We start from the raw sequence: 15,987 nt of genomic DNA on the forward strand, positions 1-15,987 counted from the left end.
TGTGTGTGTGTGTGTGTGTGTGTGTGTGTGTGTGTGTGTGTGTGTGTGTGTGTGCGCGCGCGCAGACCTTCGTTTTATACCCATTTAGCCTAAAATCTCTGCGTATTATTTTAATATAACCATTTCAGATTTTTCGCTTGAATGAAAAAGTACTTGTTTAAATAATAATAATAATATAATTGTTATCATTACTATTACTACTGTCATTATTACAATATCCTTTATTGGGGGAGGCGGGGAGGGGGAGTTGAAAGTGGTCGGCGGCATGCCCAACGGAGGGAGGGAAGGAGGGAAACTTACAGTTAGCAGCAGCGCACATTACGGGGAATCTTTTGTTGCTACAGTCGTTGTGGTCACGCCCCATGCACGACTACTACATTATGATTTCAAGACATCATGGTCGCATAATTACTCGCACAGTGTCTACATACAAACCTACGTAGGACAGACATGGGTTCCCTCCGTATAACTCGTCACTAAATATACAAAACTCTGGCTTTTTGCACTTCCATTTTAATAACATCAATTTTTTAACCCTTCCTTACAACGCTTATATGGACTGTTTCAACTACAGTTAGACACTACATCTACATAATGTATAATACGATGAAGGCAATATTTAGTGACCACACAGAAACCCAAAATACATCACTAAGCAATACAAAAATACAGTAACAGAATGACCCCTCACCAGACACCTGGGTCACCACCACACCAGTTTATCAGTGTAATCTCAACTGCCACTAGCGTTACCCACCTAACTACTACTATCGCTACTACTACTACTACTACTACTACTCCAATTACTTTAATCACTACCACTACTTCTACTGCTACTACCATTGCCAGTACTTCTCCTACTACAACTTCCACCACCACTACTACCATCCCACAGGTTTTGCCACCGTATGAGCTGGTCGTTCGGGCTGTGTAAATGGGTGTTGGTGCTCCCTGGCCTAAATGCCCGGGTTATTGATGGCGGTGTAAGGGATGCCAAGGGTGGCTATGCGTGGGTGGAGCTTCGTTGGCTTTACTCTTATTACTTTTATAGAGTTCGCTGTATTTTCTTTATTACTTCTTTCCCCACGATGACACCTAATTCACCCTCTACCACCATTCTGTTCAAAAAGAGCCTGGGACTCATGCAGACACTGCCTCCATTAAAGCCTACACTACGACCATCACCTTTATAATTCGATCTTGCTACCCCTTGACAATTTAATTCAAGTTAGGAAGGTCCCCGTAGATTGAGCATTTCCATTTCTTTTAAACCTTTTTCTTAATTCTGGTTAACTTCAGTAGAAATTACAGTAGAATTATCCGGCTTACTTTTCCATTCTGTTATTTTCCAACTAAATTTATTTCCTGACATATTTTCGTCAATTGCCTAAAAATTTAACTTAATAGGCTATCATCATCGTTTTACAGTGTCGCGGGGGAATCACAGTATCAAAACCAAAAGTAAGAAAACGCAAGCCCATATACACAACACTGGACACCTTGATATCACTCAGACATGGCTCTTGCTAACTGCCGATGGTTGCTAGCCATTTGGCTCCTAAGGTTTCAGATTTACGTGCCAAATACATTTTTAGCAGCCAAACTGGCTACGAGCCGAAATATTTTACGAGCAATAAAAATATTTATTTACACATTGTGATGATTAGAATCATATAATGAGGTTTTAAACATTCACAATGGCGACAAGGTAAGACTTAATAATCGATCACAACGTGTTTTGTTCATTTAAGTGAGATTTATATTGTAGTTTACTCCCCGCCAAAGTGGATGTATTTTCTCCTCGCCAAGGGGCGACTTGCACGTAAAATTTGTTCGCCGAAGGGAAAAAATACTCGCATTTGCGAGCTGTGGCTCGCCAAACATGAGCCCTGTTAGATGACGTATATTAGCATGTGTGGATTATAAACAGCAACCTGCTAATCCCGAACACTGGATTACTGTATCAGACCATTCAGTCCGTCGATTATAAAGGTTGTTTATTATGTCACATCTACAACTTAATGTAACCTTATATCCTAGTTGGTATGGAAGGTAAGTTCATGAAAGATTACCTAGCTGGTAGTTCGGTTAATCCTACTTAAGTTACAAGGATCCGAAAGTAAAGTTCTAACTATACTAAATTCTATACAAATAACTTACAACAGACTAAAAAAAGAAGTCACATTACTTCTTTTCAGCTTTGTGATGTCTTTTAGCATATTATCCTGTCAAACATCAGACGTTTTTAATTGGCTTAGTAAAGACATTATCGAACTCAATTGTGGCATAAAACAGAGTATATTTAAGGTGATGATGAGTATAACAACGGAGTAAAAATGCTAAAAAGATACATTTCTAGAATATAATGTGGTAGTAAGCATAGTGAGGAAATGTGAAAAAATGATAAAATGATACATTTGTCGAGTACATAATGTGGTAATGAGCATAGTGAGGAAATGATGTGAAAAAAATGATAAAAAGACACATTTGTAAAGTATATATATATATATATTGTGGTAATGAGCATGGTGAGGAAATGACAAAAATGATGATACATTTGTAGAGTATAATATATATACATTTATAGAGTATAATATATATATATATATACTGTATATATATATATATATATATATATATATATATATATATATATATATATATATATATATATATATATATATATATATATATATATATATATATATATATATATATATATATATATATATATATATATATATATACTGTGGTAATGAGCATGGTAAGGAAATGACATGTGAACTTACCTGCACATGACCTCGTGAGTGAGCAGCACGCGGCACATCTCCGGGTTCTTGTCCTGACCCTCGTACACGATGGCCTGAGGAGAGGTCAGAGGTCACGGGTCACTAGGGTTATCGGGATCAATGACGCACATACTAATACGAGATCAGTACTTACTCCTAGCACGGGTACAAACTACAAGACGTGATCAGTATGTCAACCTAGTAATACCACATCAATAGAGCAACACTGAAATACCAGGTCAATATTCCAACTTAGTAATAACACATCATTAGGGCAACACAGTATCGCCAGATCAATACTTCAACTTAATAATACCACATCAGTGCTGCATGTAATACCATACGAAAACTACAACCAATACCTGATTAAATTTACTCAAAATTATTACGCAAACCAACTGTATTTATTACATTAATATTCCAACTGTTTGCAAAAAAAAAAAAAATCTATCCATGTCATTCTTTAACAATTTCCCCCAAAGTATATACATTACATTTCTCTTCAGCCTGAGGACATCATCATGGCTCTGGGTATGAACAACAGACTCTCATTGTGTTTGGAAAGGAAGCCTCTGGTTGAAGTGGTTTTTATACTGACGTGATTACTGAACATTTAACATACCTGGTGCGTTTTATGTCGACCAACATATCATGGACTGGTGTAGGTGGTAACTAGATACAGGATTATATTAGAATGAATTATAGGTATTTACGATTAACCAGGTAGTACAATGGAGAAATGAAGGCCATTAGTATCTAACTTCTCTACCATCAAACCTCACTCGCATCAAACCTCACTCGCATCAAACCTCACTCGCATCTAACCACTCTAGTAACTAACCTCTCTAGCATCTAACCTCTCTAGTAGCTAACCTCTCTAGCATCTAGCCTCTTCAGTCCTAAATAATAAAACTGTCTAAAGAATGAAACGCAGAGAAATAATGTACAGACGTCATAGTTGTGAGAAGAACAGCATCATACTGAGGAGGTACGAGACTTAAATAAATAAATAAATCGGTGACACTTAACTCGACTGAAAATAAGCAAGGGATTACTACAGACATTCGCAGCAAGCTAAAAAAAATCCACGCCACAAATCCTTTTTTCATTCAATAATCACAGGCAGTTCCCAGTGTGCAAAGTTAGCCAGGGTGCCGCCCGCTAAACTCTGATAAACAACCCAACTGTCAGGCTAAAACAATGCTCGCAAAAACTCTCACCCTCCCTGCATACTAACTAAATGTACCCCAATATGTACTAACTACTGTGAACAATTTGATTTAGTCTACCCTAACTGGAGTGAACAATTTAACCTTATCAAACCAAAGCTACGTAACCCACCTAAATGTACTATGGTTCTGCACATACCTGGGCCCATATATGTGTCATTTTGCAGTTTATTTCACACAGCACGCAGGCAGAAAGGAATATGTTATGGCTCTACATCCTTTCCATAGTACTTCGTGACTAACTTACTATTCTTGTTAATCTGTTGTTATGACTCAGAACAGAAGATGGAAAGACGGCAATTTTAGGCCAAGTGAGATCAGAACTAACTTAAATTTAACTGCATCAACCCTCAACCTACAACTTACTTCTGCTGGAATCCACAATATAGTTAGACAGTGTATCGGTACCCCTATGTAAGTATGTCTATGAATCACGTGTTACCAAGTAATTTATTAGTCTGCTTTCTAGACAGCATTATAATCTAACGTAACTTAATGTCTTGTCAATGTACTAACTACTGCTACCATTTTAACTTTATGTAACTAAATGGAAGCCAAAAAAAATACTAACTTATGGAGGTATTATATCCTGCAACTGTTAACAGTGGAAATGCAGCACTTGTGTGATTGAACAAGTCTTTAACACACACACACACACACACACACACACACACACACACACACACACACACGCACGCACGCACGCACGCACGCGCACACACACACACACACACACACACACACACACACACACACACACACACACACACACACACACACACACACACACACACACACACACCCTCAATGATATTACAGCATTAAATCATATGGTAAATAAGCTATGAAGAATTATCAGATGAAGTTAAAAAGTTTCATGCTACTTCCATATATGTCTAGGATAAATATATCAATACTTTACATTGCGAAAGATACAAAAAAATACAAAATATAAAACAAATGATTAGTTTCTGAAAAAAAACATTAATACAAATACAGAATACAGATTTACACGGCAAGGGCAGAGCTGGTGGGAAACAGGTTAAAATGGAGAGAAGCGGAGAGACAAGCACGTCCCTAACTAACTTACCTTGAAACATACTGTCGCGCCCTGTTACTAGAGTTTACCACCAGCCACAACAGCAACAACAACAAGAGCAACAGCAGCAACAACAACAACCATAACAACAACAACAACAGCAGCAAAAAAAAACATAAGTCACAACCACGACATATATATAAACCTCAGTAACCAAAACAATCATCATATTCCCAACCACAACCACCACATTCACAACCACATCAACAAAAATGAGCAGAAGATAGGAACAAAACCATCAACAATAGCTACAGTGAAAGCATTACGCCAATAAAAAGGAATATCAATATTCATTTTAATAACAGTAACTAAAATATTAAATACTTCCTATCTTCCTCATGTCATCCTCTACCCACTTTTTCGTACATTTTCCCTCCTCTCATTTTTTCTCTCTTCTTGTCATCATTCTCTCCCGTTTCTCATCCTTTCATATTATTTAGTCTTCTTCGTCTCTTGCTTTCACTCTCCCCTACATGTATTTACTTTTCCGCTTCCATCATTTTCCTTATCATACCCTCTTCCCGCTTTAGCCTTTTCTCTCCCTCCCTCTTCTTGCTCATTCATTCTCTGTTCTTCCTCTACTATCCTTTTTGAACACCCATTTCCTAATAATTGCTCCCATTAGATCTTTTTCTTTTGACTTTTCTTTCCCTTCAGCTCCTTGGAATTTCTCTTCTCCCCCTCTCACTTCCTCCTCCCCTCCCCCCTCTCTTTCCCTGCTCTCTCTCTCTCTCTCCCTCCTTCCTCCATTCTTTCCCCTTTCCTCCTCTCTCGTTTTCTCCCCCCTTCCTTCTCTCCCCTCCTTTCTCCCCAAATCCCCTGTAGATCCCGGCTAAAGTCTCCCCCAGTCATCCAGCTTTGTAATAAAAATAGAGGACCTTGTAATACCCACTGTAATACATCCTTAATCAAAACATCCCCCACCCCGCCTCTCAACCCTCACATCATCCCATTTCCTTTCTAGCTCAGCCAAAGTCAAGAGTTCGTATCTTTTCATTATTTTATCGCCCCCTCTTCTCCTTCATCCCTTCCTTCACATATCTCTTCCTTCTCCATCCTTCACTACTTCTCATCTCCAACTCTCACCTTCCAGCCTAAAGTTTGGTATCTGTTCACTCTTTCGTCTTCCTTCTCATCCCTTACACCATACCTCCCTGCAATTTTCATCCCTCTTCACCTCACCTCTCATATCGCATCCCTAAATCCCTCACCACACCTCTCTCATCCATCCCAAAAATTTTCTCATCCCAGTATCCCAGTGCCATCCCTCTAACTGGCACCGTTTTATTCCCAGTACCTAGTTTCTTTTTAATATGATTTCCCTTCTCAACTTACTATCCCTATTTAATACACTTATCCTCCAAATTCTCCTATCTTCTATCTCACACCATTTGCCACCCAACCAATTTACGTATCTATCCTTCAGACTCTCTTATTCCCTCTCAATTTTCAAATATGCCCCATCCTCCACACAAATTATTTTCCCTTCCCCTTCACAGCCAAACCCCTTCCCCTTTCCAAAATTTCATACATAATCCTCGTTTCCCATTTTTTAATTACCACTTCCTCTCTCACCCCCTTTTCTTAATTTCTGTCTGCACTTCCCCCTTCTCCTATTCTCTCAATCCACCCCCTCTTACAACTTCCTCCTCTCCCTTTCCCATCAGTATCTCACAATCCTCCCTTTCCCTTCAGCTCTCCCCCCTTCCTCACCCTTCCATTTTCCCTTTCCAGTCCAGCATCTCAAGCTACCCCTTCCCATGTAATCCAACGCCCCTTTTTGTTCCCCCCTTTCCCACCCAGCCTCTCATAAAATCCCACTCCCCCATCTCCCCTGTAATCCAGTGCCCTTGTCCCTTATCTAAACCTCCATCTCCCTGGGATTAATCTCCACAAATCCACGGGCCCCTAAAAAGTCAAGATTATGGTCAGTTTCACCACTATCCATCCCATCCCCCTCTTGGTTATACCCCTCCTGCATTCCTCTCTTCTTTACTCCCTGTCCTATCATTATCGCTATCTACTATCCCTTCTTCGCTGCATTTATTATCTGCCATCCCTCGCCTTTATTTCTGTGCTACTATTGGCTATCGTTATCTTCCCTCCTCTTCGTTATTTTCACTACCTCCTGCTCATTCTTCATTTTCTTTATTCTCTTATTACCTATCTGTTTTCATTCCTTTCTCCACTGCTTTTATCTTACACTCTTCTCTCTCTTTTTACTCTCACTCTTATTCGTTACATTTATAACTTCTTCCTCCTGTCACTAATCTCTATCTTTTTGTCTCAATTTTTTCTCCTTCTTTCTCATGTCCTGCTCCTCTCTCGATTCTCTCCTACTACCATCTATATTTTCAATCCTCCTTATCGCTACTTTATCTCCTGCATCTCCATTCGTTCCTCTCTATCCTATTATTTTCTATCTATCTTCTTTTTCTGTGTAGCTCTATCATCCCCTTCAGCTCCACCCTTTTCTCTCTCTCTCCTATTATCGTCTATACTTTCTCTCTTCTCTGTTGCCTTTATCATCCCTCTCTGTTCCTCTTTTTTTTTTTTTTTTCCGTCTTGTTATAGTCGATCTGTCTTCTTTATCGTTTTTTTTTTTATCATACCATCTCCTGCCCTTCCCTCTTTACTCTCCCTCTATCATCATCTATTTTCTCTCTTGGTTGCACTACCTCACCCTTTCCTTCCTCAATTTTCATTTCATTTTTAACCACTTTTCTTAAGGATTTACTATGGTACCTATTTTTATATTCGCACTTCTCCCCTACTTCCTTCTTTACTCTGCATTTTCAGTGATTTTGTTTCCAGTATTTCTTTCAGTATCCTCTCTCTCTCTCTCTCTCTCTCTCTCTCTCTCTCTCTCTCTCTCCTCTTTCCATGATTTTCGTTTCAGCGTCTCTCTCCTTTAATTTTCTCATCCTTTTATCCCTTCCTGTCTCAGCTTCTCTTTTCATTTCCCTTTCCCTTTGTTCCATTCATCTCCTTTTCATTTCCTCTTTCCCTTTTCGTATGCTTTCATCTTTCTTTTATTTATTTACTTTCCCTTGCTTTACTTTATTCCTCGTTCCTAACTCGACTGAACATTGCACCTTCTCTATTCAGCTCTTCATTTTCCCCTGCCTCTCCTGCCTCCATTCATCTCTCCAACTCCCCTCTATTTTCATCTGTATCTTTTCTCTCTAATTTTCCTCTCCTTTTCACGCACCCCAGATTTCTCTTACCAATATGAATTTCCCCATTTCGTTCCTCTCTTCCACTCTTTTCAAAAAATTTTCTCATTTTCATCACTTCTCTCTCCCTCTTCCTCCCATCCTCTTCCTCTCCTACTCTTTCCTTCTGTCCCTTTCTTTCCACTCCTCTCTCTTTCATTTGCCTGTTCTCTAACCACAATTTTCTTTCTCTCTCCTCCTCCTCTCTCATCGTCCACTCTTCTTTTTAAATCTCCATCATTCCTCTCACCCCCTCTCTCTCTTCTCCCACCTCTATTCCATCTTCCCTCTCTTTTCTTCCCCCTCCCTTCTTCACCTTCCTTCCTCTTACTCCTCCTCCCCCCATCTCTCCCTCTCCTTGCCTCCCCAATCTCCCTTCTGTCCCTCTTTCTCATGCTCCCCTCCGCAGCTCTATCCCCTACATGGCAGAACAGGTGGCCTTCATACATTTACCCTTACCTAAATCTCTTCCTCAATGCCTCCTCTTTCCCCTCTCTCTCCCTCCCTCCCTCTCTCTCTCTCTCTCTCTCTCTCTCTCTCTCTCTCTCTCTCTCTTCCTCTGCCCCGCACAATGGGAGAGAGATAGTGAAAGTATGGCGGGCAAACGAGATAGAACGCGGTCACCTAAACTCCTTTTCCTCCTTTCCTCCCCATTCTTCCCTTCCCCTTTCACACCCCATTCTCTCCCTCCCCTTTAATCTCCCCTACCAATCCTCTCTCCCTCCCACCTCTTGTTTCCTCTTTTTTTTTTTTTTTCATCGCCCAATTTCTAACATCCTCCAATCTCTTATTTCCTTTTTTTTTTCTTTTTAATCACTATTTCCCCTACCCACACATTTCTCTCTCCCTCCCTCCCCTTCCCACCTCTCCTCTCTTCCTACCTCCCTTCCTCCTCTCTCCCTCTGCCATCCCTCTGCCCCGCACAATGGGAGAGAGATAGGGAAGGTATGGCGGGCGGACGAGATGGAGGGTGGTCAGCTGAACTCCACGAAAATCTAAATTGCCAGGGAGGAGTGTATAGAGAGGGCCAGGCGAGGGAGAGAGAGAGGAGAGGGAGAGGGGGAGAGAGAGGAGAGGGGGAGGGGAAAATGGAGTGAGAGGAAAAAATAAAAATGTTGGGGGAAAATGGAAAAATAGGGAAATGAGGCAACAATAGGAAGAGTTAGAATGAAAAAAAAAAAAAAAAAGAGAAGGAAGAGGGAAAAATGAGGGACAGAAAATAGAAATAATTGGGAGGGAAAGAGAGAAACAAAGAGAAAAAAGAGAATTTAGAGAAAGAAAAATGAAATACTAGGGGAATGAAAACTGATAAAAGAACAGACGTAACAGAGGAGGGAAAAAGAAAAATTAGCAAAAAAAAAAAAAAAAAAGTGAAAGACAAAGCCATTAAGATACTGCAGTGTGGGGTGAATTTCGTAAGGTAATGGGAAGGAGAGAAGACATGACAGGAAAGGAATGATGTAATAAAAAAAGAACAGGTAAAAAAAAAAAAGAGATAAATGAAAGAGTAAGCCAGGCTGAAGTACCAGGAGAAAAATCTTGTGAAATAACAGAAAGAATAGAAAAGATGAATAAAAGAAGTGATAAAATATAAAGAAAAAATAGGGGAGGGGAAAGAGGAAGCGAGGGAAGGAAAATATGAAGAAAAAAAATGGGTGAAAAAAAATGAGGTTAACAAACTACAGCAGAACCAGAAAAAGATAAAGGAAAAACACAGAAAAATATATTATGATAGAAGAGTATGTGAAAATACTGAAGGGGAAAATATTCGAGTTATGAAAGAAATATATGGACAAATAAGAGCATGGAGCCAGGAAAGAAGAAATGAAAAATATAAGGGGCAAAGAATTATAGATGAAAAGAAGAAAATAAAGAGCAAAGAAATATAGGAGAATAGGAAAAAATATGGGAGAAAAAGACTGACATAAGAGAAAGTATGGAATATCTAACTTGCCTGAGAGGAGTGTATGGAGTGCCTGGCCGGGAGAGAGCGAAGGAAAAAGTGAAAAAAAGATCGAAATAGTGAAATAAGAAATAATTGACGGGAAAGGAAAAAAGAGGAAAAGAGAAATGTAAAAAAAAGGGAAAAATAACATGGAAAAGAGAAATGCAAAAAAAAAAAAAAAAAAAAATGATATGGAAAACAGAAATGACAAAGGAAAGAATAAAGACAAACAAGCGAAAGAAATCCAAAGAAATCCAGGATAAATTACTTAATGGCAAGTAAAGAGTGGAAAAGATAAACAGAATATGAAGAGAAATTATTTAAACCATGGATAATACAAACATGCGTAAGAAATGCGTAGCGAGAGGGTAGTACAGAAGGAAAGGAATGACAGGAAAAGTGAAATAAAAGAATGAAGAAGAAAGACGAAAAAGGAAAACGCGAGGGCAGACAGTAATGAAAGACGATGAATTAAAAAATGTGATAATAGGGTGAAAATCTAGTGAAAGGAAAAAGAGAAGAGAATGAAAAATGCAATGAAAGAAAGCACAACTGGGATTCATACAAGAGAAGTCCTCACATACTTAATCACAAACAACTCTCAAAACGCACGGTAAATCATGAAACAAAATGAAAATAGTGGGAAAATAAAAGATAATTAATAGACATACAGAACTTGTAAAAAAAAAAAAAAAAAAAAGCATCATACTCATCACCACTGTCACATTATCATCATCAATCACCACCACCACCACCACCACCACTACCATCACCACCAGTATCACAGTCATCACACCATTATCATCATCACCATCAAAACTTTATCTCAACCACTAAATAAGGTAGATAAAATAATGCACACTACAACACACAGACAAAATTCCCACCCCACGCCACATAAAGCCAAGTGACCCCTTCTCTATACATGCTTGAGTGGCGGGCAAGTAAAGTTAGCAGCTCATTAGTGACTCTGCTCCTAACTCGCCTAACTTCTTCTCTCACAGGACAAGGAGACATTTTACGATTTGATGGAGGCCAGTAGAGGGACGAAGGTTAGGGAGAGGGATATGGAAGAGGAGGAGGAAGAAGAAGGATGAGGTTAAAGAAGAGAAGTTGGGTGTAAGGAGGAAAAGATGGAGGGGTAAAAGAGGAAAGATGGAGGAGGAAAACTGGAGGAGCAGGAGGGAGGGGAGATAGTAGCACAGAGCAGTAAGCAGGATGTCTTGGTGGAAGAGTGTGTTATAAGAGGAATATCATCATGAGCACAGTGATGATGAAGATGATGATATACGAGGGACAGAGGAGGCAGAGGAGTGGAGGACCAATATTTAACAGCTGAGAGTTGAAGAATCGCCCTGACTCCAAGCACCACCTTGCCGACAAACTATAGCCTAAACAACCACAGACCGCATAACCAAAGCCTGACTACCTATAAACGCCTGTATCCGCCAACGGCCCATCTGAGCTAACGTACCACCAACCCGACTAACTAGAGACGAAAAAATCAAACCTCCATCAAAATACACAATTCAAAACCACATATTATAGACTCCAGAACCAGGGCCTGACTGCCTATAAACGCCTGTATCCGCCATCCCGACCCTACCTTCTACCATACCACTAACTAAAGACGAAACAACCAAACCTCCACCAAAATACAGACTTCACAACCATATCTCATCAACTATAGACTCCAGAACCAGGGCCTGACTGCCTATAAACGCCTGTATCCGCCATCCCGACCCTACGTACTACCATCCCGCCGACAAGACCTCCCGCAGAGAAATAATCAAATTGATCCTGATCGGGTGAGTCTGTATCCCCTCAGACCAGGACCACCAGGAAAATTAAGCCACTAAGCCATCGAGGGGGAGAGGGGGGGGATTTGAGGGGAGGGAGGAAATGGGGGAGGAAAGTATGGGTGGCAAGGGAGGGGAAAAGGGAGGAAGAAAGTATGCGGAGTATGGAAGGAAAAGAACGTATGGGTAAGGTGGGAGGGAGGGGAGAATATAGAGTGAAGTAAGGGCACTAGTTATGGGGGAGGGTAGAGGGTGAGGATAAGAAAAAGTGTGGGTAGGGAAGGAGAGGAGGTGGGGACCGAAGCAGAATGAAGGAGGAAAGGGAAGTAGAGGAATCTGAGGGGGAAGAATTGGGAAGAAAGCATGGATGGGGAAGGAGGAGAGAAAATTGGGGAGATTTGTGAAGGAGGAGGAGAAAAGGGGAAGCATAGGTAGGGGAGGAAAGAAAATATGGAGGAGAAGTGGAAGGGAGGGAGGGAAGGAGGGGAGAAAATGTAGGTGGAGTGGGAGTAGAAATATGAGTGAGGCGGGAGGGGAGGGGAGGGGAGGGGAGGGGAGAGGGGTGATTCGGGGACATGGGAGGAAAAAGTGAAGGAAAGAATGGCTGGAGTGAATCTGTCTCCCCTCATACCAGACCACCAGGAAAATTAAGCCACTAAGCTAGTATGGGGGGTGAGGGGAGGTAGGGGGGTGAGGGGAGGTAGGGGCGGTGAGGGGAGGTAGGGGCGGTGAGGGGAGGTAGGGGGGTGAGGGGAGGTAGGGGGGTGAGGGGAGGTAAGGGAATGAGGGGAGGTAGGGGGTGAGGGGAGGGGAGGTAGGGGAGGTAGGGAGGGTGAGGGGACGTAGGGAGGGTGAGGGGAGGTAGGGAGGGTGAGGGGAGGTAGGGGGTGAGGGGAGGTAGGAGAGTTAAGGGGAGGTAGGGGAGGTGAGGGGAGGTAGGGGAGGTGAGGGGAGGTAGGGGAGGTGAGGGGAGGTAGAGGGATTTGAGGGGAGGCAGGGAAGTGTGACACGGTAGAAAAGAGGAAGGAAGGTCAGGGAGGGTGAAAAATTGCAAGGAAGGAATGTACAGTATGTATGTATATATGTAAGACTTTATGTATGTATTGTAAGAACACGATTGCATGTATGACTAAGAAGGCAGACAAAAGGGAAGACGTAATGGTAGGGAGAGTGGAAAATGAAGAAGGAATGTATACCTCTCTGTAAATATGGATGTGTATGTATATAGTGTGTATGCATGCGTGAAGTATGTATGTATATGTACTGTATATAATGTGTGTATGTGTGTAGTGTGTATGTAGTATGTATATATGCATGTATTAATGTAATGAATGGAAGTGTCGTATGATATGGACAGTAAAACAAGGGGAGAGACGTATGATAGGAAGAATGAAAAATGGGATGAAGGGATGAAGGAAGAGTGAAGAGTGGAGAGGAAGTAATGTATGGATGGGAGAAGGAATGTTAAAATAGCGGAGGAAGGAATGGGAGGAAGGGTGAGGTATGGGAAGAACGGAATGTATGGCTGGGTAATGAGGAAAGAGAAATTAAGGAAAGAGGAGGAAGAAGGAAGAAGGAGTAAAAGGAAGGGGAGGAAGGATTAAGTATAGGGTAAGGAAGAAAGTATGAAGAGGGAGGGAGATATGCCTGAGGAAAATATGGATGATGAACACGCTGGGATGATGAATGGGTGGGAAGGGAAAATAGGAAAGAACAGGGATGGAATGAGGGAAAGGGAAGAAAGGGAGATGAAGGAGGACGAGAGGGAGAGGGGTTAAGGAGACTGAAGAGGGGGATTAGGTGAAAGGGTTGGATGAGGGGAAACTATACCAAAAGTTTCAGGAGTGATGCAAAAATAAGAATAAAATGGAGAAGTGAGAGTAGAATGAATAGACAGACGTGAATTTCTAGGTTAGGGGTGAAGTGGTGGCTGGACAGAATACATTAGAGACGTGATTACTGAGGATAAGCAATATGTCACGTCTTCATATATATTTCAATACAAAAATATAGTGTTAAAACTTTCACATACTTTTGTTACAATCCTTCCATACAACCGGGTCTGTCTGTCTGTCTATCTCTGTCTGTCTGTCTGTCTGTCTGTCTCTCTCTCTCTCTCTCTCTCTCTCTCTCTCTCTCTCTCTCTCTCGCACACACCTTCATCCATATTAATTCGTAGGTACATAAATCTCCATCAATGGGCACAGCGGCTCAATGAAGGCAGAGTGGCATAAAATGGAGTAAGTAATGTATGATAATTAAATAGGCAGAGTGTAATAGGCGATCAGGAAGGGGGAGAGGGGAAACGAGGGGAAATGGGGTACGCTTGTTAAGAGGGAGGGAAGGGGACGATTAGGGTGGTGGGGAGGAAGAATGGAGGAGTGAAGTGCGGAAGGAAGAATGGAAGAGTGATGGAGAGAAGGAAGGAAGGAAGGAAGGAAGGAAGGAAGGAGGGAGGGAGACAAGGAAGAGAGCGAGAAGAAATGAGTGAGAAAAAAGTAGGGAGGATGGAAGAACTAGAAAGAAGAAAGAATAAGAAGGAAGGGATAGGAAGGAAACATAGGACGGAAGGAAGAGTAGGAAGACCAGGATGGAAGGGAGAGTGGGAAGGAGAAAAGAGTAGAAGGGAGAGAATGGGATACGCTTGTTAAGAGGGAGGGGAGGTAAGGGAAAGGAAGAGCGGGGTGGCAGGTCCGGAAAAAATAATGCTATGAGGAAAAAAGGAAGGGAGAAGGAAGGAAGAGTGTAAAATAGGGTGGGAGGGAGGGAGAAAGGAGAGAGGGAAGGAAAGAAAGGTTTAAAATAGGATGGGAGGGAGGAAGAAAGGAGAGAGGGAAGGAAGGAAAGGTTTAAAATAGGGTGGGAGGGAGGAAGAAAGGAGAGAGAGAGAGGGAGGGAAGGAAGGAAGGAAGGAAGGAAGGAGGGAAGGAAAGAAGGAAGTGGAAACATTATTGCATACAGACTGCAGGGTAAGTGGACAGACAGGCTGGATTATAGATTTGCATACTGTGTCTTAACATACCCTTTTCAATTATCTACACAATTTGCATCAGTAACATACAAGTGGAATAATTGGCAAAGTATCATGAATAAAATAAATAACTAAGAATGAGGTGTTATAGACAGTAAGAGAAACAGTCGCCACATCATCACCACCACCACAAGAAAAAAAAAAAAAAAAAAAAAAAAAATGGGATAAACGAAAATAACAGGAAATTGGAAAGCAAAACTCCTAAAATAAAAAAAGGGGAGAAAATTCGCGATGCGTCAATTTCATTCCGGGCCACAAATTGGTGTTTTGGCGGACTGGCGTGAGGGTTGTTAGCGCCACAATCACGGCACCAGGCGGCACTGACTGCATGAGCGAGTGGCTGCTAAACTGTCCGATATCCAACTGGAGGAAGCCTAGTTCGATCTTGTGCCGGTCAGACTGTTAAGCGCAATGGGTTTCCCCCTTACCAAGTATAAGAATAATGTACCTGGACTGGAGGGATTAACTAACTGGTTGTGTGACTGACCACCCAATCACTTCCAGTCTCTACGATCCTCTCCCTTCTCCATCCCCCTTCCTCCGATCTCCACCGCCTCTCCCCTTAAACCTTCGACTCCCATCTCCCTGCGTCTCCCCCTCTTCCAACTCCACCACCACTCTCCTTACCTCATCAACTCTCCTCCCCCTCTGATCTCCCTCCACTCCAACTCTTCCTCTCCCCTTATTTCTCTCCCCCCTACCCCCGTCCTCTACCACAGTACTGCCACTCCTACCACTTCCGTATTCAGACTTTTTACGCTGTATTTTTTATCTCCGAGTGTTTATTTCTGTACGCTCGCGGTGAAAGGCTCTCACAGAAACACACTTCACGCTCCTTCACTCTCGTCTCTCAGTCCATATTTACCTACTTATCAGTCTT

General features: G+C 41.7%; 1 protein-coding gene across 1 annotated transcript in view; it reads right to left on the reverse strand.

Moving 5' to 3' along the window:
• Positions 1 to 15,987, reverse strand: part of kn (EBF transcription factor knot) — a 365,525-nt gene that overhangs the window by 214,993 nt on the left and 134,545 nt on the right. The window contains exon 6 of the mRNA XM_080274820.1: positions 2,790 to 2,863. Within this exon, the coding sequence (XP_080130946.1) occupies positions 2,790 to 2,863 (74 nt within the window). The remainder of the gene's footprint in view (positions 1 to 2,789; positions 2,864 to 15,987) is intronic.

Source organism: Coenobita brevimanus, chromosome 59, assembly GCF_032717465.1.
Source record: "Coenobita brevimanus isolate Jiangsu-jjx chromosome 59, ASM3271746v2, whole genome shotgun sequence".
In the NCBI taxonomy this organism is placed as follows: domain Eukaryota; kingdom Metazoa; phylum Arthropoda; class Malacostraca; order Decapoda; family Coenobitidae; genus Coenobita; species Coenobita brevimanus.